Source organism: Pituophis catenifer, unplaced genomic scaffold (assembly GCF_029215685.1).
Source record: "Pituophis catenifer annectens isolate HBS135680 unplaced genomic scaffold, rPitCat1.0.hap2 SCAF_1, whole genome shotgun sequence".
Lineage (NCBI taxonomy): Eukaryota > Metazoa > Chordata > Lepidosauria > Squamata > Colubridae > Pituophis > Pituophis catenifer.
The window spans coordinates 32,961,885-32,985,515 of NW_027256881.1; the positions used below are offsets into that span (position 1 = coordinate 32,961,885).

Here is a 23,631-nt window from a genome sequence, read left to right on the forward strand (position 1 = left end):
GGTACTCGCAAGGCTCAAGATTCACTAGAGGGCGATAGTCCAACAGGCTAATCCCAGCCAATTCGATAGGCTCAATCCACCCCCCCCTTTTTTTTTAAAGGGGGTAGGGAGGGAACTTTAAAGGGCTTGGATCGATGTAGCCTGTTCCCTTCCTTAAACTCTTTTCAGAATTTGGGTTAAGGAAGTGAAATAATCACTCGAACTAAGAACAATTGAGATCCCCGTGCACTTTGCAGTGCTTGCATTTCTCCTCCACTTTCCCCTTTTGAATGCTACATATTAAACTGGACGTTTAATACATGTACTATCTTTTTATGTATTATCATGTGTAAATCCTCAAAAATTTGAAGGGTTGGATCAAGGCCTAGTGTGTATAAAAGCTTTCTATGCTTTTATATTATATTACAATATATAAAATGTAGAAAACCTTCATGGGGGAAATTTATAAGGTATTCCTACAGTATAAAACCTGGGATAGAAGGACCAGAATTCACATGGTGTATTAACAGCAGAATGTGATAGAGAGATGAGACTAAGAATGGTATCTTTCTCTAAAGTTACACCTGTATGAACCATTTAGCAGCCAATGTCAGTCAAAACAAATTCCCAGGTGATGTGTAACTAATAGATATGATGGGAAAAGAGACAAAACATAGAAATAGAACAGAAATACAAAAGAAATTTAACAGAGTTGGAAGGGACCTTGGAGGTCTTCTAGTCCAACCTCCTGTTTAGGCAGGAAACCCTATACCATTTCAAACAATTGGTTGTCCAATCTCTTCTTTAAATCTTCCATTGTTGGAGCATTCACAACTTCTGGAGGCAAGCTGTTCCACTGATTAATCTATAGGAATGTTGTTCTATTAGCAGGGCAAAAATTTGTGTATTTTGAAAGTAACTTGGAATTAACTAAAATTAAAATCTACACCAGCTACAGATTATTGGAAATCTTTGAGTCAATAGGAATGATAGAAATCATGTTCTAGACAAAAGTCCATTTTGGAAACCACCTAGATACCCACTTCCCAAACAACCCAATCAATTAAATCTCACCAGTCACTGATGAATAGTAGTTTTTTTCATAAAAATGTTAATTTCCCAGCCAGCAAAACCAAATTGCCAATCACATATAAATTAGCAGGTAAGATCTGAAACATTCTGGTAAAATCTGATTATAGCAAAATCTGAAACATTCATAGGGACAGTTCTGTTTCTTCTTTTATACCAACCTGCTGGTAATTTTATCAAATCACTGAGTTTGAAGATAAATACTATGGTAGAAGTTATCTGTACGCTGTGCATGTTTTAGCTGTTGTGCATAAGCAATAGCATTTAGACTTATATACCACTTCACAGAGCTTCACAGAGCTTCACAGCCCTCTCTAAGCAGTTTACAGAGTCAGCATATTGCCCCCAACAATCTGGGTCCTCATAAGACTTTGGTCAGTGATAAAGAGATTTTATCAAACACAATTAAGAGAATTTTTTTTTTAAAATTCCAGTTTCTTACACTATTATTCCTCTAAATCAGGGATGTCAAACTTGTGTTGTCATGTGACATATCACGACTTTTCCCCCCTTTGCTAAACTGGGCATGGGCGTGGCCAGTGCATGACGCATCTGACCCGTGGGCCACGAGTTTGACAGCCCTGCTCTAAGCAGTATCTTTTGGCCCCCCAAATATTTAATTCAAACAATTGTTCATTTAGAAGAAGTCTAATTTTAACAAAGAACAACCTTCATTTTTAACTTCACTTATACTCCACTAAAGTTGCCTCATTCTTGGCAAAGATGGAAATAAAAAGTGGGACTGTAATGTTTTCTTAATCAAATTCTTTAGATTATTTAACATAAAATACCTTTAATTAATTTCAAAGATTTGGAACTTTTAATAAACATTATAAAATAGGGCAGCAATTACAGTTTAGAAGAGTATTTCCTATTATCTCACTTAAGAAATGCTTTTTCCAAAAGGGCATATATTATAATCAAACATGTATCCTCTAAAAATGAAATATACAATTTTTAAAATTCTAAACATGTTTGCATATGCAAATTAATAAAGATAGAAAAATTAACAGATAAGTATAACTTACATTTCTTTAAATCAGACAATATCCTCAGTTAAATGAACATCTAGACAATGTTTCAAAGAGGACAAAGTGTTACGTTGAGAAGAAACAGAAGGTCTTAGATAAAATTAGAAGCAAAGCAGAACAAATAACTAGCATGCAAAGAGAATTTTAGGCATACTGGTGTCTCAAAGGCACTTAGAGGATTGTACTTTGCAAACTTTACTAGATATCCAGTCAATAACTTTATTAGATATCCAGTTTCTGGATACAGGGTAAGGCTCTCCTCTATCTTTCTGAGTAGAAAATAATGCCCTGCAGAAGCCTCCTGGCCCATACAGCTGAGGTGTGAAAGAATGCTCAAAGATGTACTGTATACTAACAGATCTTATCCACACCACCTATTCAATTTCTGGATGGAGGTTTGCCCTGTATTTTTAAAAGTTTGGTGGTGCTGAGGAAGAAACAATTAAGGAGCAGCAAGCGGTGATGGAAGGCAATTACTTTCAATAATATTCTACAGCAGTACCATGTAATAACTGAAATAAATCACCATTAGCATAGATTGGCATTTGAAATACTGTGTTAGGACAGGTGTCAATAGGAAGGATTTTGATAGGAAAGGTTTTGATAGGCAGTTAAAATGATAGATATTGATTTAATTTCTAACAATAAAGATTTTGTGGCTATTTTATGGCTATTGCCATATGCTCCTCTACTTCTCTCGTCGATAAGAGTTCAGCGTTAGGCAGTTTTCAGCAAAAGTTACCTATTCTTATTCAGATGCACATATATTGTATTGTAGTGCTCAGGGTAGCCAAAACATATTAGAACCAGCAAGCCTCTTTTTTCCTAGGCCAATCTTACACACAGTCTTGAACAGACTAAATTTAGAGAACTTTCTTATCATGATCAGAACTAAATCGAATATACCTTTTTACCTAGAAGATACAAGATCAGCTTTACTGGCTTACTACAGAAGATAGCTACATATAGAAACAAGGTATTCTATCTCTAGTCTTACCTTTTTTCATTACAAATGGCATTTTTCTAAAATTTGATTCTGTTCTGTAATGTCTATTCCCTTTCACCTCTCAATTCTTTCTTCTTGGTTTAGCCTTATTTATTAAACTTATAAGGCTGCCTGACTCCATTACAATTCTGGGCAATATACATGTTAAAATAACTCAAAAATACAAACAAAAAAAACAGGCTTTCCTCCCTCCTTCCCATAAAGTGCATGGTATAAAGGGGGGCAAAATCACTCTAGAATCTGGGGTTTAATTAATTATGAATAATCTTTTATTAGAACAATTATTTTAAAACATTAAAATATTTTAAAATATTCAAATATTTTAAAACCCATTTCAAATGCATCTAACAGAAACAAAAAGGTTTAAAATAAGTAGACATAATGTCTCTTCTTGACTTTAATTCTCCTTTTCAGTTTTTGGGGAAAAATTTTCTTGACTAAAAAAAGTGGTAAAATTAAGGGAAAAAGTGTAAAAGCTGTAGATTATATTGTCACAGGCTAAACAGGACTTATTTAAAATCACTTCAATTGACACGTAGTAGTCACTGTTGTTTCCTAGGAAACAGGGGAATTAATTCTTGCCCTTTTCATCCAATAATGGCAACCATGTGGCTGCCCAGGATAGCATGAAAGAATTTAAGCAACAGGGAAGTGTGTGGGTTGTCCTTGACTTGAAATTTGAAGGTGATGGTTTGCCATCAATTACATCAACCAGAAGCATGAATCAGTTTAATGCATTTTCAGTAACAACCAACTGTTTCTGACAGCAAAAGAAGCTGTTATTAACAATTCAGGATTCTGAGGAGCCTTTTTTTTTCCCCAAGCAGGCTTTTCAGTTCAATTTTGCTGGATAGATTCACATCACAATCAGGTTTCATTTAAGACAGTCACTTTCATTGGATGATGAGTCAAACATTCAAAGAGCATATACTATATCTAACTTACAGAAATGAAGGAAAATTCTCCACAATTTTTTTCTAAAACTAGAAAATTGCAATTAGCCTCAGAAATGTCGGCTATCTCTGTTCTTAATAAAGAATGATTCATTAGAGACTGCGCTTGAAAATGAAACTTATTTTAAGACAGAACCGAAACCTGACAGCCAATGCATAGACATATTTTTAATGCATAGTCTTTCAGCAACTTATAACGCATTTATTAGTATATTAATTTCTTTTATCTTTTTCAACAATCTACATTTGCGCTGAATTTATATTTACTGACAAAGAAATAAAGGTTTGTCATGAAAGCGACTGCCTGCGAAGGCTCCTGGATTGGGGCTGAAAGGCGAAAGCAGTATGCTCCGTCCCATATTTGGGTACACCAGGTTGCCCTGATAGACCAGTCTAAGCAGAAAAACACTTAATCTACATTTTAGTCCTTATTGTCCAGTTAATATTAGGCCACGTCTCATTGGACAGAAGTGATTATAAGATCATCTCAAGTGATGAAAATATGCCGGTCTAATTTCTAATTGTCATTGTAGAGATATTCCCCCAAACAGCATATTTGCTTCTCTCCATTTCTTCTCTGAATCTGGAATTTAGTATTACAGATGTCTAATGTGCAACTAAATTTACATCAAATCAAACTGGCAAACATAACAGCTGGTTCATGCTTAATTCTTATGCCATAAATTATAAATAATATAAAATTACCACCATACAATAAATTAAAAACAAACAAATGTTATGGTTTAGTGTTCTCTCAAGACACTTTTATTTAACCTTGATTATCTCAGGCAAAAAAACACATTGCCCATACTTAAAAACTGATGATGCTGGTGTTAGTTGATTTAAAACAGAAGTCTGTGGGGTACAAAAGTGCGTCAGCAGTTTGCAGTTGATAACCACAGCAGTAGCAATTCTCTTCAATGGAGCAAATGTATTTCTTTCAGTTTTAAAATTTGAACCTCTTCATTTGTTCTCCAGCTGAGAACCAGGAAATGACAGGTGGTAATGGTGCTGTTTTGAATACTCTCAGTCAGTATTCCTCCCACTTAACAAGAAAAAAAAAGTTAGTGTTACAAGCTGTGCAAATAGAATTTTAGACTCAAGATATTAAAGTACCCATTATGTGAGTCAGGAACCGACTGTGCCCTTTTCACGTTCAATGACAACTAAAATGTTGCAAAAACTGAACAGATGGATTTAGCTCTGATTCATAGCCTATAAATGTTTGTTATAAAAGTATTGTCTTTCTGGCTCAATTAAAGAAACATGTTAGAAAGTAAAATTTTTCAATTATTTCCTTTTTTAGAAACAAAAATGCAGGTCTCACATCAATGATAGACCGTTGAAATAGCCATTTCAGTTATTGTGAAAACTCCTAGTTTTCCTATTCCAAACTTTGCAGGTGAAAAATCATCACTCTGAATTGTTCAGCAACAAATGCAGCACTGGCAACATTTGTGGTATATGTAAGAAGTGACTTTTACATACTAACACCTGGGCTGTTACATTTTATACGAACTGCTGTTTCTGTGTAGACTTCAAAGGATACTCATTCAACATGCTCTTTAGTAATCTAATCAAGAGGTAATAAAAGTGTGAGACATTGTAACCAGAACCTCCTTCCCCAAAAAGACTATAAATGGCATATCAACCAAAGATCTGGACAAAGATCTTCAAAGTAATATTCTTTGCATGTCTATTCAATGATTGCTTTAAGTCTAGAAGGGCTCCAACCTACAGATCTACTTTTTAAATGCTACTCCATCTAGAGCAGGGTTGTCAAACTCACGGCTCGTAGGCCAAATACATCATGCCCATTTTAGTGAAGGGGGGGAAAAGTCACAATACATTAGGTGACAATACCATGATGACATGTGTTTGACACCCCTGATTTAGAGTAACCAGTAGAGCAGAGAGAGAAAGAGAAAGAGAAAGAGAAAAAGAAGTTGTGGTTGCTTCATCACTGGAAGTTTTTAAGAAGAGGAGAATAAATGGAAAAACAATATGGGTAATACATTGTGAAATAATTTGAAGCTAACAGATTGAATAAGAAAAGTTGGAAGAGAGCAAAATGCAAGCAAGATAATAATTAAAACAAAATGTTATTAATCAATTAAATATGTGAAACTAGGAATAATGTGAAATATGATTTTGGAAATTAGCTAAAGTAGAGTTTTGCTTCAGGTTAATAAATATGGTAGAAGTGGAGGAAGGTATTATATTAGAAAACAGTTGAAACAAAGCTTGGAATTAGTTAAAAATTAAAATAAGAGTTAGGAGTGGAGGTAAGCATGAGCTGGAAAACAGTGAAAGCAACGCTGTGGACCAGCCAATAAACAGAGTTAGGAGTGGAGGAAAGCATACGCTGGGTAAGTTTATATGAACTGTGAACCAGTTAAAAATAAAAAGGTAGGAGTGGAGGAGACTATACCTGGGGATCAATTGAAATATAATTGTGAACCAGTTAAAAATAAGGGTAGGACCAGTCTTAATCCTTATAGCCTCTGAACAATGTCAGGATTTCCACCCTTTCTGGTATTCTGATCATATGCATACATTGAATTCCACCTGAGCAAGTATAGCACCTGATGTGAATAAACAATATATGTTAGTGATGGGTAGCTCAAGTAGATATTTGGGAACTTGTGGCTCTCCTGATGAAGTTGTAGCACAATTTCAATCATTTCATATCTCAAGCCATTGTAATTCTTTTTTAAGATTCTGGATTCCCAGCAACTTAACCTAACTTTTTAATGAATAACCTCAAAATAATTTCTCTAGTCCTAATAACTTAGGCAGCAGAATGGCCTGTATGATTCATTGATGGTTGGATGATTTTGCAGATATAATGAGTAAACAGTGAGTACTTTTGGATAATATTCCATGTACATAATTCAAACTTTCATCTCCCTGTTTAATCATTCTCCTGGTCATTTAAAAACCAGAGAAACCTTTTGGTTCTTCTCGGTGTGAGAAGGTAATCAGGTATGATGTTTTCAAGTGACTAGAGCGTTTCTCAATTCTAGAAAGCCAGAGAGTTTAATAGAAGTAATAATTGAGGATAATAGGAAAATCTTGAAAGGTGACTGAATGTGCTTTTGACACATTAGTCTAACAAGACTGCCTATTCCTATAGATCAGTGGTTCTCAACCTTCCTAATGCCGCGACCCTTTAATACAGTTCCTCATGTTGTGGTGACCCCCAACCAGGGGTGGGTTCTAAATTTTTTTACTACTGGTTCTGTGGGCGTGACTTGGAGGTCATGTGACCGGGTGGGCGTGGCTAGCTGGTCATGTGACCGGGGTGGCCATGGCTATGTGTATAGGGACTACTCAGAGGGCTGAAAAAAGTCATTTCTGACAGGTCCTCACACTTATGACCATCCTCACATTTATGCCCGTGCACCATTCTTAACAACCATGTCACTCATTTCACAACTGCTTCTTTTCACCATGGTGATAAGATAGGGCAAAAAACATAAAATGTTAGGATAGTCGTAAATTCGAGATCTGGTCAAAGGTGCGAGGACCAGTCAAAAATAACTTTTTCAGCCCTCTGAGTAGTCCATGTGCACAAAAGGACTACCCAGAGGGCTGAAAAAAGTGATTTCTGACAGGTCCTCGCACTTTTGACCCATCTTTGCACTTATGACTGGTCATCATTTATGCCCATTGTAGCATTCTTAACAACCATGTCACTCATTTCACAACTACTTCTCTTCACCATGGTGACAAGATAGGGCAAAAACATAAAATGTGAGGACAGTCGTAAATTCGAGGACTGGTCAAAAGTGCGAAGACCAGTCAGAAATAACTTTTTCAGCCCTCTGAGTAGTCCATATGCATAAAAGGATACAGCAATAGAGAGGGATGAAGGAAGGGAAGGGAAATTAGAGTAGGAGTGAGGGTAAGAGAGGGAGGAAGAGAGGAGGAGAAGGAGAAAGGAAGAGGAAGTAGGGAGGAGAAGAAGAGGGGGAGGAAGAGAAAGTAAGAAGGAAAGAAAAGAAAAGAGAGAGGTGGTAGGTTTGAGAAGAAAGATTGCTGTACAATAAAAAAGATGAAAGGGAAGAAAGCCAACCCCAATCAAATATAAAGATATTAAGCTAAAGAATGAATTGTTAAACTTTAAAGAATAAAAGAGAATAAATATGAATAAATAACAATAATTAGAAACACACATACAAACATACAATGTATTTTCTTTGAACAGAGTATTTGGCTGGTTCACAAATTTAAACAGTGTTTAGTCATTTCAATTAAATTTACAATTTCTATATTTCCTTTTTGCCATATTTATTCCTCGTCTATTTTTGTAAAAAACCAATATTACCCTTCATCCTCATCTCTAATCTTAATCAAATTCAATTTTTCCCTTCTATTCTATATTATACCCCTTCCCATTGTCATCTATTTTTATATCCATCCTCACATTGGTTAATTATGTAATATTACAGTTGTTTAATATAAATTCAACATTTTAATATAAATCAATTAGTTATATAACTACCTTTTTTGTATATTAATCAATATGAACATGAATATTCCAATTATTTCCATGCAATCCCATTTCTTACAAATCAATTAATTATATTTACCAATAATAATAAACCAAATAATTTCCCCCATATATTCCTCCAAACCACAACTTAACCATTTCTGCTTTCAACACAATATACAATTAATAGTATCTCAATTATTACAATTCCCTAGTTAAATAGAGCTTTTTTTCTTTTGTGTTTTAAAATCTTGAACTCTCCTCTTTTTCCCTAAATTTCCCATTGTTTGCACCTACCTTTTTTGGTGAGGAAAAAGAAAAGAAATCTGCCTGCCTAATTTTCCAACGTTGCAGCAACAGCAAAGCCAACAGCCTGCTTTACTTTCAGTTTCGTTTTTCAGCATAGCTAGGGGAAAAAAAATCTGCTGCAGCAAGCAGCAGAGCCCTGAGCAAAACAGCTGAGAGCAAATCAGCTGAGAGTCAGGAGCCGATCTAATCAAGGGCTAATTAGCCTATGCTGAAGCTCTGCGGGCCAATAAAATTACAAAAAAACACCGAACCATTTGTTAAATTGCTGGCTCGCCCGCCCCTCGCCTACCACTATTTATTGGCAATAAATAGTGGTGCGGAGGGGCGGGGCAAGCCAGCAATTTAACAAACGCTTCGGCCGAACCCCCTAGAACCGGCAGAATCCCACCACTGGCTATAGGGCGGCCCTTTGAAGCCCCGTGGCAAGAATTTAAACATTTTTTTTTCCTCTAGCCATCATCTGGGACTCAGGAGGCACCAATAGATTGGGAGTGGGCGGGGTAAGCGAATGGCCGGCGATCCAACAGAGCAGAGAGTGAGGGTGAGTGAAGGCGTGGGGGGGGCGAGAGAGGGCTTTGGCGACCCCTGTGAAATGGCCGTTCGACCCCCAAAGGGGTCATGACCCCCAGGTTGAGAACCGCTGCTATAGATACTCTGTACTCTAATACGTCAAAATCTCACCAGAAACTGAGAATAAAACCTGTATTTTCACATATGTCAATCAAGTCAATATTCATTGTCATCATCAGCTGTGTCTAACCCTTGGCCACTCCATGGATCAAGATTCTCCATGTTCTTCTGTCTCACATTGCCTCCTTCAGCTCCGCCATGGTCATCTTGGTGTCATAATCTTTTATAGTGTCCAGCCAGCAGGTGCTAGGGCTAAGTCAATAACAGGCTTTGGAAACAAATATCTATTGTATAAAATAACAGATTTTAAACCATGGTGGATTTGATTTAAATCAAGTTGATTTAAATCATGATTTAAATCACTAGTAAAAAGGCTTGATTTAAATCATAATTTTTAAAGAGCAACTGTCAACTCTGTCCTGCAGCAGCTCCTCCTCTGATCTGTTGACTCACCAACAGTCCCAATATTGCAGAATATACAGTCTCATGCTACATAACTAAGCTCCTTTTATATAAATTTTTACTCCAAAAGTATTTTATTAAAATAAATTTGATAAAAAAAATCTGATTTAAATAAAAATAATAATAATCGATTTTTATCTACCTTGTTTTACAGGATTGTTTAAATGCTGTCTGTGAAAATACAGAAAGTTTTCTTTTCTGTATTTCACTTGTCATCCAAAGTGTTTTTTGCTTCAAATAACAATAATTTATGTTATGAAAAAATATTTTGTAAGTAGAACTAAACCAGGAATTTGAATTTTATTTGTTACTGTTATTTTACTATTATATTAGGTTGCAGCTGTTGCCTGATTACTAGGTGGTTTTGGAAGAGAATATCAGTTAATAATATTTAAGAGATAGTTGGAGATAACCACCCATCATTATCAACATACACGATAAACTGATGTTCTATATACAGTGGGGTAAAAATGTATTTAGTCAGCCACCAATTGTGCAAGTTCTCCCGCTTAAAAAGATGAGAGAGACCTGTAATTGACATCATAGGTAGACCTCAACTATGAGAGACAAAATGAGAAAACAAATCCAAACAATCACATCAGCACCAATCTCTCCAATTTTTAAAATCTCTCCAATCTTTTTAAAAAATTGAAATGAGGGAACATCTTGTGGTCTATATATTTAGAACAGATGGATGTTATGGTGCTATAGTGAGAAGCATAATGTTTCTTGTATGGGTGACATGATTATTGCTGATCTTTTGTGGGTTGCCTAGGTTGATTGCATATAAGGCAGCCATATACAGTTTTAAATAAATATTTTAAAGCCCCAATTATATACTGAATCATAAAGCATCTGGTTAGGTGACTTTGGGCCACTCACCTTCAGTAAAACCCACCTCACAGGTTGTTGTGGAGAAAATTGGAGGAAAGGTATTAGGTATGTTTGATGCCTTGAGATGACCAAAATATATTTTAATAAGCATAATAAAAATATAATAGTAATATGTCTAGTAATACTATTATTGTGTCATGCAAATATTGTCAGAGACGAGATTTTTCTTCCTTCAACACATGTCAAATGATGGTAGTAATAAGGCTACTTTTTGGAAGGGAGATGAAAAAAGTGCTATTGATCTTTTTGTTCTGGGCGGCGGGGGGAAGCAGATCTTTTTCCTAGGAGGGAAGAAATGTAATTTCTTCTCAGCCTATTTTTAAATCAGCTATTTAATATGCAATTACTAATATTAGTTAATGTGCTTCTAACTCTTGGGATGGAAAATAGCCAGTTGTAGAACAAAAGAAATGCAGGAAGGACTGTGGTCAAACTAGACCCGTGATGGCGAACCTATGGCACGTGTACCCGAAGTGGCACGTGGAGCCATGTCGCCTGGCATGTGTGGCATCGCCCGTTCCTCTTACGGGTTTCTGACGCGCATGAGCACGTGACGATCAGCTGGCCTTTTTGCATGCGGCAGTGCTGGAAACTGGAAGAGCTGGTCTTCCGTTTTCTTGCGTGAGCATGTGCGCCGGCCAGCTGATCGTCATGCATTCATGTGTACCAAAAACCCAGAAGGGTAGCTGGCTGAAACAGGAAGTTCATTTTCGGATGTGTGCATGGGCCCTGGGCAGCTCTTCTTCCGGGTTGCGGCCCAGATGTGTGCTTGGTGTCGAAAAGGTTCGCCATCACTGAACTAGACCTTCACCTTTTGTCCTAATGAATCACAGACTTTTTATTGTCCATACAATTTCTAGCGTATGCAACATAATTACCATTTATGAATTCATAGAGCTTAAAGTTTGCCTTTATTTTTCTACAAGTAAACAAACATTTGAAAACAATAGGATTTACCATTATAAGAATGAATTTGTGATCAAACCACCACAATAATGTACCACCATTCTTTCATTTCTATCAGTTTTCTTGTGATCAGAAGGAACAAGATGGGGAGAGAACATCCTGAGGTATGCAGTCGCTTACAATGAACACAAATTTAATGGCACATAATCAGGTGACTGGGATTCAATAATAACCAATTGTGTAAACCCAACTAGTAAGATAGCATCTTTTATAAATCAATTGGATTCAATGGAAGCAAAAGAAAAAATATTTGTATTTCATGCTCAGATTGTTGTATAGGTTGGCTTAGCTTAACACTAACTCATGCTTCATCTCAAAGGCTCTGGCACACGGCTTGACTGAAGACCTAGTGGCTGTCTGGGATAGGGGGGCCGCTGGAGCTTTGGACCGGGTCATGCCTTTGCGGCCTCTGACCCGGCGTCTATCTCACCTGGCTCCCTGGTTCACCGAGGAGCTGAGGGAGATGAAACGCTGGAAAAGACGCCTGGAGAGCAGTTGGAGGGCCAGCCATTCTGAATCTGACCGAACACTGGTAAGGTCTCATATTAAGACCTACCTGGTGGCAATAAAAGCGGCAAAGTGTAACTATTTTTCCGCTCTTATTGCGTCATCAGATGATCGCCCGGCCGCCCTGTTTAGGGTGACCCGCTCCCTGCTCCACCAGGAAGCGCGGGAGGACCCCTTGGAGGGTAGAGCCGAGGACTTTGTACAATATCTGTATGACAAAATCGCTCAGATTTGGGAAAATTTGGACTCTGACTGGGTAGAATCGGGAGGGAGGATGGAGGCAAGTCTTGAGAATATTACCTGGGAAGAGTTTGATTCTGTGACTCCAGAAAACGTGGACAAGATACTGGGCAGACTAAGCGCGGCCACATGTTTATTGGACCCGTGTCCCTCCTGGCTGGTGCTGGCCTCTCGGGAGGTTACACGAGGTTGGCTCCAGGGGATTATAAATGCTTCCTTGAGAGAGGGTGTCTTCCCTGCCGCCTTGAAGGAGGCGGTGGTGAGGCCTCTCCTCAAGAAGCCTTCCCTGGACCCAGCAGTGTTGGCTAATTACCGTCCAGTCTCCAACCTTCGCTTCGTTGCGAAGGTTGTTGAGAGTGTGGTAGCACGACAGCTTCCTCAGTACTTGGATGAATCGGCTTATCTAGATCCGTTCCAGTCGGGCTTCAGGCCTGGATACAGCACGGAAACGGCATTGGTCGCATTGGTAGATGATCTCTGGAGGGCCCGGGACAGGGGTTACTCCTCTATCCTGGTCCTATTAGACCTCTCAGCAGCTTTTGATACCATTGACCATGGTGTCATGCTGCACCGGTTGGAAGAGTTAGGGGTGGGGGGCACCGTGTTGCGGTGGTTCTCCTCCTTTCTCTCTGATCAGTCGCAGTCTGTGTTGACAGGGGGGCAGAGGTCGACCCCGAGGCCCCTTGTATGTGGGGTGCCACAGCAGTTGGTTCTCTCACCCCTTCTGTTCAACATTTATGTGAAGCCGCTGGGTGAGATCATCCGTGGTTTTGGGGTGAAGTATCATCAGTATGCTGATGATACTCAGCTATACATCTCCACCCCGGACCACCCCAATGATGCCCTTAAAGTGATGTCCCAGTGCCTGGAGGCTGTACGGATCTGGATGGGGAGGAACAGACTCAGGCTCAACCCATCCAAGACCGAGTGGCTGTGGTTTCCGACGTCCCGATATAGTCAATTGGTGCCATCACTGACTATTGGGGATGAGTCATTGTCCCCCACGGAGAGGGTTCGCAACTTAGGCGTCCTCTTGGACTCACGGCTGTCTTTAGAAGAACACTTGACGGCTGTGGCCGGGAGGTCTTTTTATCAGGTTCGCCTGATTCGCCAGTTGCGTCCCTTTCTGGATCGGGACTCGTTAAAAATGGTCACTCATGCCCTCTTCACTTCACGCCTGGACTACTGTAATGCTCTCTACATGGGGCTCCCCTTGAGGATCACCCGGAGGCTCCAGCTGGTCCAGAATGCGGCCGCGCGGGTAGTTATGGGAGCAGCATGGCGCTCCCATGTGGCTCCCCTCCTGCGCGAGCTGCACTGGCTCCCTGTGGTCTTCCGGGTGCGCTTCAAGGTCTTAGTTACCACCTTTAGAGTGCTCCATGGCTTAGGACCGGGGTACTTACGAGACCGCCTTCTGCCACCAATAGCCTCTCACCGCCCAGTACGCTCCCATAGAGAGGGGTTTCTCAGGGTGCCGTCAGCCAAACAATGTCGACTGGCGGCCCCCAGGGGGAGAGCCTTTTCTGTGAGGGCACCCACCATCTGGAACGAGCTCCCCCCAGAGATACAGAAGATTCCGGATCTGCGCACTTTCCGCCGTGCCCTCAAAACATTCCTGTTTCAGCAGGCCGGCCTGGCCTAACTTTCCCTTTATATTACTTTTTGATTTTATTTTAAACTGGGATGTCTTGAATTATCTGGGACCAGAATGTTTAGTATATTTTAATTGGTTTTTTTTATTATTAACGTTTGTATTACATGTATTTTTATCGTTCGCTGTTCACCGCCCTGAGTCCCTTAGGAATAGGGCGGTATATAAATTTAATAAATAAATAAATAAATAAATAAATAAATAAATAAATAAATAAATAAATAAATAAATAATGTGTGGCCTGAATATGACCAATAGTGTCTTATTCAACAAATCATGGTTTAGTGTTAACTATTTATTTATTTATTTATTTATTTATTAAATTTTTATACCGCCCTTCTCCCGAAGGACTCTGGGCAGTAAACAGCCAGGGTTAAAATACATACAGTATGAAAATTAAAATAATTTAAAAATAATTAAATCAGTTTGGCTCCCAATTTTAAAACCCCTTACCCATAAAATTAATCAATTAAAATTTTAAGCCAGCCCAGCTAGTTGAAACAAGAAGGTCTTCAGAGCCTGGCGGAAAGTACGGAGGTCCGGGATCAGTCGTATCCCTGGGGGTAGTTCGTTCCAGAGGGCGGGTGCCCCCACAGAGAAGGCTCTCCCCCTGGGGGTCACCAGTCGACATTGCTTGACCAACGGCACCCTGAGGAGACCCTCTCTGTGGGAGCGTATTGGCCGGTGGGAGGTTATCGGTGGCAGAAGGTGGTCTCGTAGATATCCAGGCCCTAAGCCATGGAGCGCTTTAAAGGTGAGAACCAAAACCTTGAAGCGCACCCGAAAGACCACCGGAAGCCAGTGCAGCTCGCACAGGAGAGGTGTTACATGGGAGCGCCATGTCGCCCCCATAATCACCCATGCGGCCGCATTCTGGACCAGTTGGAGCTTCCGGGTGCTCCTCAAGCCCCATGTAGAGAGCATTACAGTAGTCCAGGCGGGAAGTAACGAGGGCATGAGTGACCGTGCATAAGGAGTTCCAATCCAGAAAGGGACGCAACTGGCATATCAGGCGAACCTGATAAAAAGCCCCCCTGGCCATGGCCGTCATATACTCTTCTAAAGACAGCTGTGCATCCAGGAGGACGCCCAAGTTGCAAGCCCTCTCCGTGGGGGCCAATGACTCACCCCCAATAGCCAGCGATGGCACCAGCTGGCTATATCGGGACGCCGGCAACCACAGCCACTTGGTCTTGGAGGGGATGAGTCGGAGCCTGTTCCTCCCCATCCAGACAAGCACGGCCTCCAGGCATCGGGACATCACTTCAAGGGCATCATTGGGGTAGTCTGGGGTGGAGATGTACAGCTGAGTGTCGTCAGCATACAGATGGCACTGCACCCCAAAACCACGGATGATCTCACCCAGTCACTTCACATAAATGTTGAACAGGAGAGGCGAGAGGACCGACCCTTGCGGCACCCCACAAACAAGGTGCCTTGAGGTCGACCTCTGCCCCCCTGCTAGAGGCTGATGGCTGTTAAAATGATATCCTGCTTAAACAGTTTATTCAAAGTTACATTTGCTACATTCATAAAACACCATAAAATATCAAAACATTTATGGATTGGGCAATGGGTGAATCATATTCCATACTCATGAAGGTTCCCCACCCTACAACATATTAAAGCTATGCAGCACTTTAATTCAGGGGGAAAAGGTATTTCAAAGTACATAGGATCTGTCTGCCACTCCTCAAACCTAATGTGCCTTTTCCTAGGTTTGCATTGCAGCTGCAGAGGACAGGCCCAGGATCTTGGGGAAAGAAGCAGATGACGCAAAGAATGGCAGGCTGGTGCTACCTAGTGACAGTGCCCCTACCCACTTCAAAATACTTTTCTCCTTTCAAATCTCTACAAGTTTACAGTACAGGTAGTCCTTGACTTACAACCACAATTGAGCTCAAAATTACTGTTGTTAAGTGAGACATTTGTTAAGTGAATTTTGCCTCACTTTACAAACTTTCTTGCCACAATTATTAAGTGAATCATGTAGCTGTTAAATTAGTAGCACGGTTATTAAGTGAATCTGGCTTCCCCATTGACTTTGCTTGTCAGAAGGTCGCAAAAGGTGATTAAGGTTATGACCTTGGGACACAGTAATGGTCATAAATATGAACCAGTTGCCAAGCATCTGAATTTTGATCACAAGATCATGGGGTTGCTGCAAAAGTCATAACTTTGAAAAAGTCATAAATCACATTTTTCAGGGCCATTGCAACTTTGAATGGTCACTAAACGAACTGTTGTAAATCAAGGACTACCTGTACACCTTTTCTTCATTATCCCTAATCCAAGTTCTCTGATCCACAAATCCTAGGTTCCCTTCTCATCTCTCTTCATATAATAAGCCCCTTTCCTCTATTCAACACTTTCTTACAAACCCCTTTTTCTGCCCCTTTGCCTTCCACCCGCTCTTTATTTCCTGCTTCTGTCAAGCTTTATTTATTTTCCCCCTCAATAAACACCCCCCTGGAAGCTTCTCAGTTCTCCCCCAATCGGCATTCATCCTCCTACTGGTTCAATCCACCTCCTTTCTCTTGCTTTCTCCTGCTGCCCTCGGGATGCCTTCGTTTACCTGCTCCACGAGAAGTTAATTTGGCTGCCTGCCTTTTAAAAGCGTCACCCCACCCCAGGCGGCTAATTTTCTCTCGCCTCTCCCTCCGCGAGTCATACCTACGATCTCCTTAGGAGCCAGGTTTCCCCCCCCCCCCACTCCTCTCTATCACTGTACTTTGGCCAGGCTCATCTCCACGGTTGAAAGGCGTTTTAAAACCATCACCCTCGCAGCCGCTAAGGATGCGCCAGGACCGCTATGTCCGTTGGAGCGGGGGATGGGGGGGAAGCTCGAGAGCCGCTGCCTCCTCAGAGAGAGCGCGGGGAAGGGAAGGCGCCGCCGACCGCCTTCAGGACTGGGCCGGCCGCTTTGGCTTCGCGCCCCCGCCCCCTTCTCTCTCTCTCTCTCTCCGGCCTCGCGGCTCCTCAGTCTCGCGGTTCTCCTTCCAGGGAGCTCATCCTCGTCTCCACCCCCTCCCTCGCAGCGGAAGTGACCTCCGCGTCGCCCGCCTGCTCTGCCAGCAGTGTTGGGCGGCAGCCGCGGGAGACGGCGACAAGGTCGGCGGCGCTGCTTGGTTCGTTCGCTCTGTTGCTTCGTCACCAGGAGCCGCTGTGTGACAGACGCTCGAGGCAGTCGGGTTCGGTAGCCGGGGCTAGCCAACAGCCGGGGCCGATCCGGCGGGCGACGCAAAGAAGCCGCAGCGGCAGCAAGCCGAGTCCTCGGGGCGGCGGGAGACAGGCGGTTATCCAACGGGACAGGAAGGAGGCGGCCATGGCTAAGGCCGGCGTCGGTGCCGAGCCGCCGCCTCCCTTACCGCCACCCCTACCGCCTCCAGCCGTACAGAAGGAACTGGTGTACAATAAGCTGCTACCCTACGGCGACAAGCTAGAAGCCGAGGCCAGCTACCTCCTTGCCCAGATCAAACTGAACCTCAGCCGCGCTGTTCAGCTTCAGGAGCTTTGGCCCGGCGGCCTCTTCTGGACGAGAAAGCTTTCCACGTGAGCTTGGCTGGAGATGGGGTGGAACGGGCTGCGAATTTGGGTAGAGAAAGACGGGTGAGCCGTAAAAGGCGAACCCTTCCCTTCTCCTTTGATTCAGAGTGTGGTATTGTCTCGACTCCTTCTTTTTACTAAAGCCCGGGGCCAATACTCGAATCCAACCCCCCCCCCCAAAAGACCACCCTGGCTAAGAAGCCCACCTTAACCCTCCAACCAATACTTCCTAACCCTCTTGAGTCTGGATGTTTTTGCATCAAACCAGTATTTTCTTTCATTCACCCCCCCCCACCCTTGTTAGCGGGTCTTCCACTCACAGTGAACAAAAGAGAAGGGGAAACAGGAATTTAGGACTTGTCCCTTAAATAATTTAATGCTCCCTCAAAAGTAATAAACTAACAAAAGGTCATGAGCTTGGTTTCTTGAGAACAGTTTGAATTTCTATTGAATTGGGTTTAAGACTAAGTAGCTGAAGGTACTCCTTATTTTGGTAGGCATGAGCATTCTTAGGAAAAAATTATGTGTGTGTGTGCGCGTCTGCGCGCCTGTATGTATGTGTGTATGTATGTATATGAGAGATAAAGTGCATGGATGTCTTCATTATTACTATTTCTAAATAAGAGGACAGTAGAGATTGGTCTGGTACATATGGAAAGATTGTACAACTGAACCATTCCACCTTTGTCGATGTTTTTCCAGATCTATATATCTACAACCCTAACCCTGGAGAGCTTGAGATGGTTTATTTTTTTAAAGAATAAGTACTTCCAATCCATTCTATAAACAAAAGTTTACTTCACAGACATCTTGGGAAATTGTAGTTAAATACTTATAAAAACAGCTGATCTGAGCAAATGAAAAGTGTGAATAGTCATGGCTGGAAACAGTAACTTTCTGTTGAAGATGGCTCAAAGGATGCTTGATCCTCTCTTTCCAGAAGCTCTATTTAGCTTTTGGTTCCTACTAAAAATTTGTAACTTAAAATAACATTAATGGACTCTGCCACATTTTGATTATAAAGCTTTATTTCCCTAAACTGAACAAAAAATGTAATTTGTTTTACATTTGGCACCTAATGGGCAGTATTCTTTTAATTAGAACAAATTTGTATGACACTGATATTATAGAGCTTGTATTAAGGATTATGTTGTGCTAATGTCTTTAAGTAGTGAGTTTACTTCCATGCTTCATGTCCTTTTGTCTGCATTACTTCAGCATCTTCAGAGCTTTGTTTGGTGGAATTTATGTAAGTGACATGATCAACCAGGGAAGAGGTTATAAGTAGTTGTAAGGTTGCAACTTGGCTCTTGCAGTGACCTTCTGACTGGGGCATGTGCTGGAACCTTTTCATGGGAATAAATTGCCCTCACCTCAGCATGTGCAACTACCCGTACTTGGGTGGGCTAATGTTTGTTAAGTGTCATCTTTCAATGCTGGTAAGCCTCATTTGGACTTAGAAGAAAAAGTTTGTTAGCTTACAGTATTAAGTAAATTAATAGTTTATTGCACCTTCTAGTACACAGTTCTTCAAACTGTTCTGCATCCTTCCTATTGGCAGTAGAAGAGATGAGTTATAGTAGTCACCTGCTACTTATGAAGAAAATTAGCATTATTCCATTATTTGTTTATTATTCCATGGGCTGTATAGTACATATAGTATAGTCAAGACTGGCTTATGATGTAATTGATTTCTGTACTAAATTAATAAAATATATTTATTTACAAAAGCTAGCATTTAGAAAAAAACAATTAGTTGTCAAGATAGCAGTGCTTATTGTACACTCAAACAACAATATGGAATTACATCCAAAAGTTTACAATCTATTGAAAGTCCCACTATACATTTGGGCATAAATATTAGATAGATTGTATGTAATAGATTGCCACTCTGAATTCTGTTTATTATAGTGCTACAATGATATTTTTCAAGCAACAGAAAATTCAGGTATGGACAAAAGACTGAATTTATCTATGAAACTTACATTGTGCATTCAAAAGTGTAAAACTGATGTCTTTAACTAGAATATTCTTCTTAATCTGTCCAGATGAAATGATTTTAGCCTTTATATCAAAGGCTTCTGTCCAGGTTTAAGAATAAAGAAAGATGCTTTGAATCTTCCTGCCAAAAACCTAGAAATATGAAACTTAAATAATGCTATGGAAATCCTAAAACCTAAGGGATCTATATAAGGTAAAGGTTCCCCTGCACATGTGTGCTAGTCATTTTCGGCTCTACGGGGGGGTGCTCATCTCCTTTCAAAGCCAAAGAGCCAGTGCTGTCGGAAGACATCTCCGTGGTCATGTGGCTGGCATGACTAAACGCCAAAGGTGCATGGAACACTGTTACCTTCCCACCAAAGTGGTCCCTATTTTTCTACTTGCATTTTTTACGTGCTTTCGAACTGCTAGGTTGGCAGAAGCAGGGACAAGTAATGGGAGCTCACTCCATTATGCAGCACTAGGGATTCGAACTGCTGAACTGGCGATCTTCTGATCGATAAGCTCAGCGTCTTAGCCACTGAGCCATCACACTCCTTTAAGGGATCTATATACTGTACTACTAAAAGTCTTGTATCTGTTTGACACTTTGTAATCTTCAATTGGGCAAAATGCTGCATCATATGGCAAAACTTTGTCAACTAAGCTAGCTTAAATAACGTTGAGACCCATTGCCTCCCCGTGGAACAAAGTTTGGGAAATTTTTTGCTGCTTTGCTGCTGCTGTTTAGTGATTACAGTTAAATGATCATTTTCAATATTTCTTGACAGCTTCCCATAAATTACTACGGACCCCCTCAAAAGATACTTCCGATCCTGTTTCTAAGTTATGGCTGCTGCAGCACCTCCATGTTATTTGCCCTTACAATTGACCACTGGAAAGTTGTAGCATCCCCCGCCTATCTCCCCCCACCGTTCTATCCCACTGGGTCCCTGCACACCCTGGTCCTGTTTCCACCCAACCCCCCATTGGGTCCCTGCAGGGCTTGGTCCTCCTCCCCCTCCCATCACCTACCTTTTGAAGATCTCCTGGACCTCATGTTGGGTAAGGAAGAAAGGCCATTCCATTCCTGGGATACAGAAAAAGCCTCAATACTGCAAAGACTGTGTTAAGAAATCAGAGCAGATTGCTCTGTCCCTGGACTGTGTGGCCCTATCATAGAAGTGGCTGCCATTTGAGTGCAGATTTCATGACATGGCCGCATGGCCCAAGAACATTGAGGGATGGAGTGGTGTGATCTCCTTTCCCAATGTGAGGTCTGGAGCTCTGGAGGTCTTCAAAAGATAAATATGCGATGGGTGACAGGTGATGGTGGTGAGGAGTCCCAAGTCCTGTGGTGAGCTGCTGGGAAGGAAAAGAGGACCTGGTATTGGGGGGTGGGGTGGGTGGGGGGGTGGGTGGGTGGGAAGCAAGCCCAAGGGCTGTGGGAACCCCAAGTGGCAGGAAGTGGAGCACGGGATATCTCAGAGTGGGGAAGACCTAAGACACTTAATTCTTAATGACCACATCAGCAGGTGTGGTTGTTTTTAAGCGAAGAAATCTCACTTAACAGCCGTCACAACATACAACCATAATGGGCAGGTTCATTAGTCACAGGACATCTGTACACTTCATATGGATCAAATAATTGTTTAAAAGCAAGTTACACCATGCCATCATAATAATGAAGCTGTGTATACAAGAGGGGATTTCTTTGTTGCCTGGGTTAGTTTCTAGTCCACTGTGCTGTTAATAATGGTAAAAAAAAAAAAAGGTTAGGGTATGCTGGAGAAATTAATATTTTGTATAAATCTTAAACGTCATTGTAAGTGACTTTGTTTACAAGAAAGATTCTTAGAGTTACATTGATAAATATAAATTACTCACATGGTTGCCTTACAAAGATGTTTTGAACTTGAGTAGAAATAGCATGACATGACTTCTCCAGTAACCAGGGGGTTCTCCCTGACTGTGTTTACAGCAGAATGTGTTTTCATTCTAATATGAGTTATGGACTAATTCTGTCACAACGTGCTGAAACGGTGCCCAAATATTTGGTTTGGCTTCTGAAATGTCCTGTGACTATAGAAGATAACCATATTAACACATCCTAGTATGTTGTAATTATATTTTAGTTGTCATGTTTATTAATTTTTTATTTATGTTTCTAAGATGAAGTAATGGAATTATTGAATTTTCAGTGTTTGAAAAAATAGATTTACTATATAAGATTATTCATATCAGTTTCAATTTCCAATGTCAGTTTGTGGTCAAATATTTGAAATCTGAAGCATAATATTCATGAATTTTATGTTGTGATGATAAAAGTCCTGACTGGTACATCGGCAGTAGATAACAGCCTGCGGTCAGTAAAGAGTACTTGTTACAGTTAGTTGGGCAAAGTGAAGTCATGATGCATAGCAAGGAGTTGTAAGGTCAATAATATGGCCTGGTCTGGATATTTGAATGTCAGGGCCTTGGAATATAGGAGCAGATTCATGAGAGCTTATACAAAATCTGCTTGAATCTACAACAAGCACATTTCTTAAAAGTGAGTCTTACAGGACATACAACTTTTACTTCACATGCTGGCTGCATTGAGAGTAGGAACGATAAGTATAGTCTTATTCTCTGCTTTAGTATAGAATTTGATGCTATACAGATCTCCCATACAGCATTCCTGACCTGAGGTGTTTTTAATTTCCAATACTCTACTAAAGCATTAGAATCAAGATTGATTATGCTCTTTTATAGTTCTTTAACATCCAGAATGATTTGTACTTGTCTTCCTTATTTCAGTTTGGATATTATAAATATTGAAGCTACCTCTTAAGGTTATTTATTGAACTTAATTATATACTTCATATAATTAAGTACTTTATAATATGAATGAGGGTAAATGATAGATTTGTGTATCCCTTATGATAAAACTAGTACACATAATAGTAATGTGTGCACCAAATTACCAATTTAGCATCAAATAGTTACCATATTTTGTTCTTTATCTTCTTTGTGATCAGAGTCAGAGCCCAGTCAGTAGATGGTTTCACAGCTGGTTTATTCATCCAGAGCAGGATTGGGTTCTTGTAGGGCTCAGAGAATGTTGCATTAAGTTTTGGGGTGCCCTGTCCCCAAGATACAGAACCAATCCTGCATTGCCTGGCTGAGAAGAATGTGTTTAGTGAGGAAACATGGCTGAATTTGAAGAAAAAGAGCCTGGAGGATGGAATCTGGTGGAATGTAGTTTGGATTCCCAGGAGGGAGGGGCTGCATTCCAGGGGGCCAAGAGGCTGAGGTGTTTAGATAGTTTGGTTGGGAGAAAGGGAGGTAAGAAGATTTCTTTATAGCAATTGTCAAAGTATATCTTGAATGCAAATAGCTGCTTTAGTTCGGCAAGATAACTGTCCATAAGTCAGGGACAATAAAGAAAACTGCTCAAAAGTAATTCTGTGTGTCTTTCTTGGTTCTTGGGGCCTGCAAGAATACCAGTTCTGGGTAGGCTATAAGTAAATTGGAGAAATTGATGTGCAAGCACCTGACACCCCCCTCCCCCATTCCCAAAAAATATTCTGACTCTCCCTGACCAAAGTTAGATCACTGTCAACTCAATCCCACTTTGCCTGTTCAAGCTTCTATGAGATCCTCTGTACTGCTTCAGTTAACCTTTAATCCTGATCCCAATTATTATAGCCTTGCTGCTATAATAGTTTGTGGGAATGATCTTGAGGGAGGAAGGGAAGAGAAGCTGCCTAGGGAAGAGAGGGGGAGGAGCCCACAATTCCTTAATGGTCAGAAAAGAATCTTTGGTAGAACCCTGCCCTAAATTGATCAGGCTATAAAAAGAGGGGGGGGATCTGTATATTCAGATTTGTAAGATTTTGTTAATATAACAC

General features: G+C 40.8%; 1 protein-coding gene across 1 annotated transcript in view; it reads left to right on the forward strand.

Annotated features, from left to right (window-relative positions):
• The first annotated feature begins 17,008 nt into the window (after window positions 1-17,008).
• PSME4 (proteasome activator subunit 4) overlaps window positions 17,009-23,631 on the forward strand; it is a 107,902-nt gene continuing 101,279 nt past the window's right edge. Inside the window, 4 exon segments of the mRNA XM_070932248.1 lie at window positions 17,009-17,090; window positions 17,093-17,162; window positions 17,164-17,337; window positions 17,339-17,764. Of these exon segments, the coding sequence (XP_070788349.1) occupies window positions 17,009-17,090; window positions 17,093-17,162; window positions 17,164-17,337; window positions 17,339-17,764 (752 nt within the window).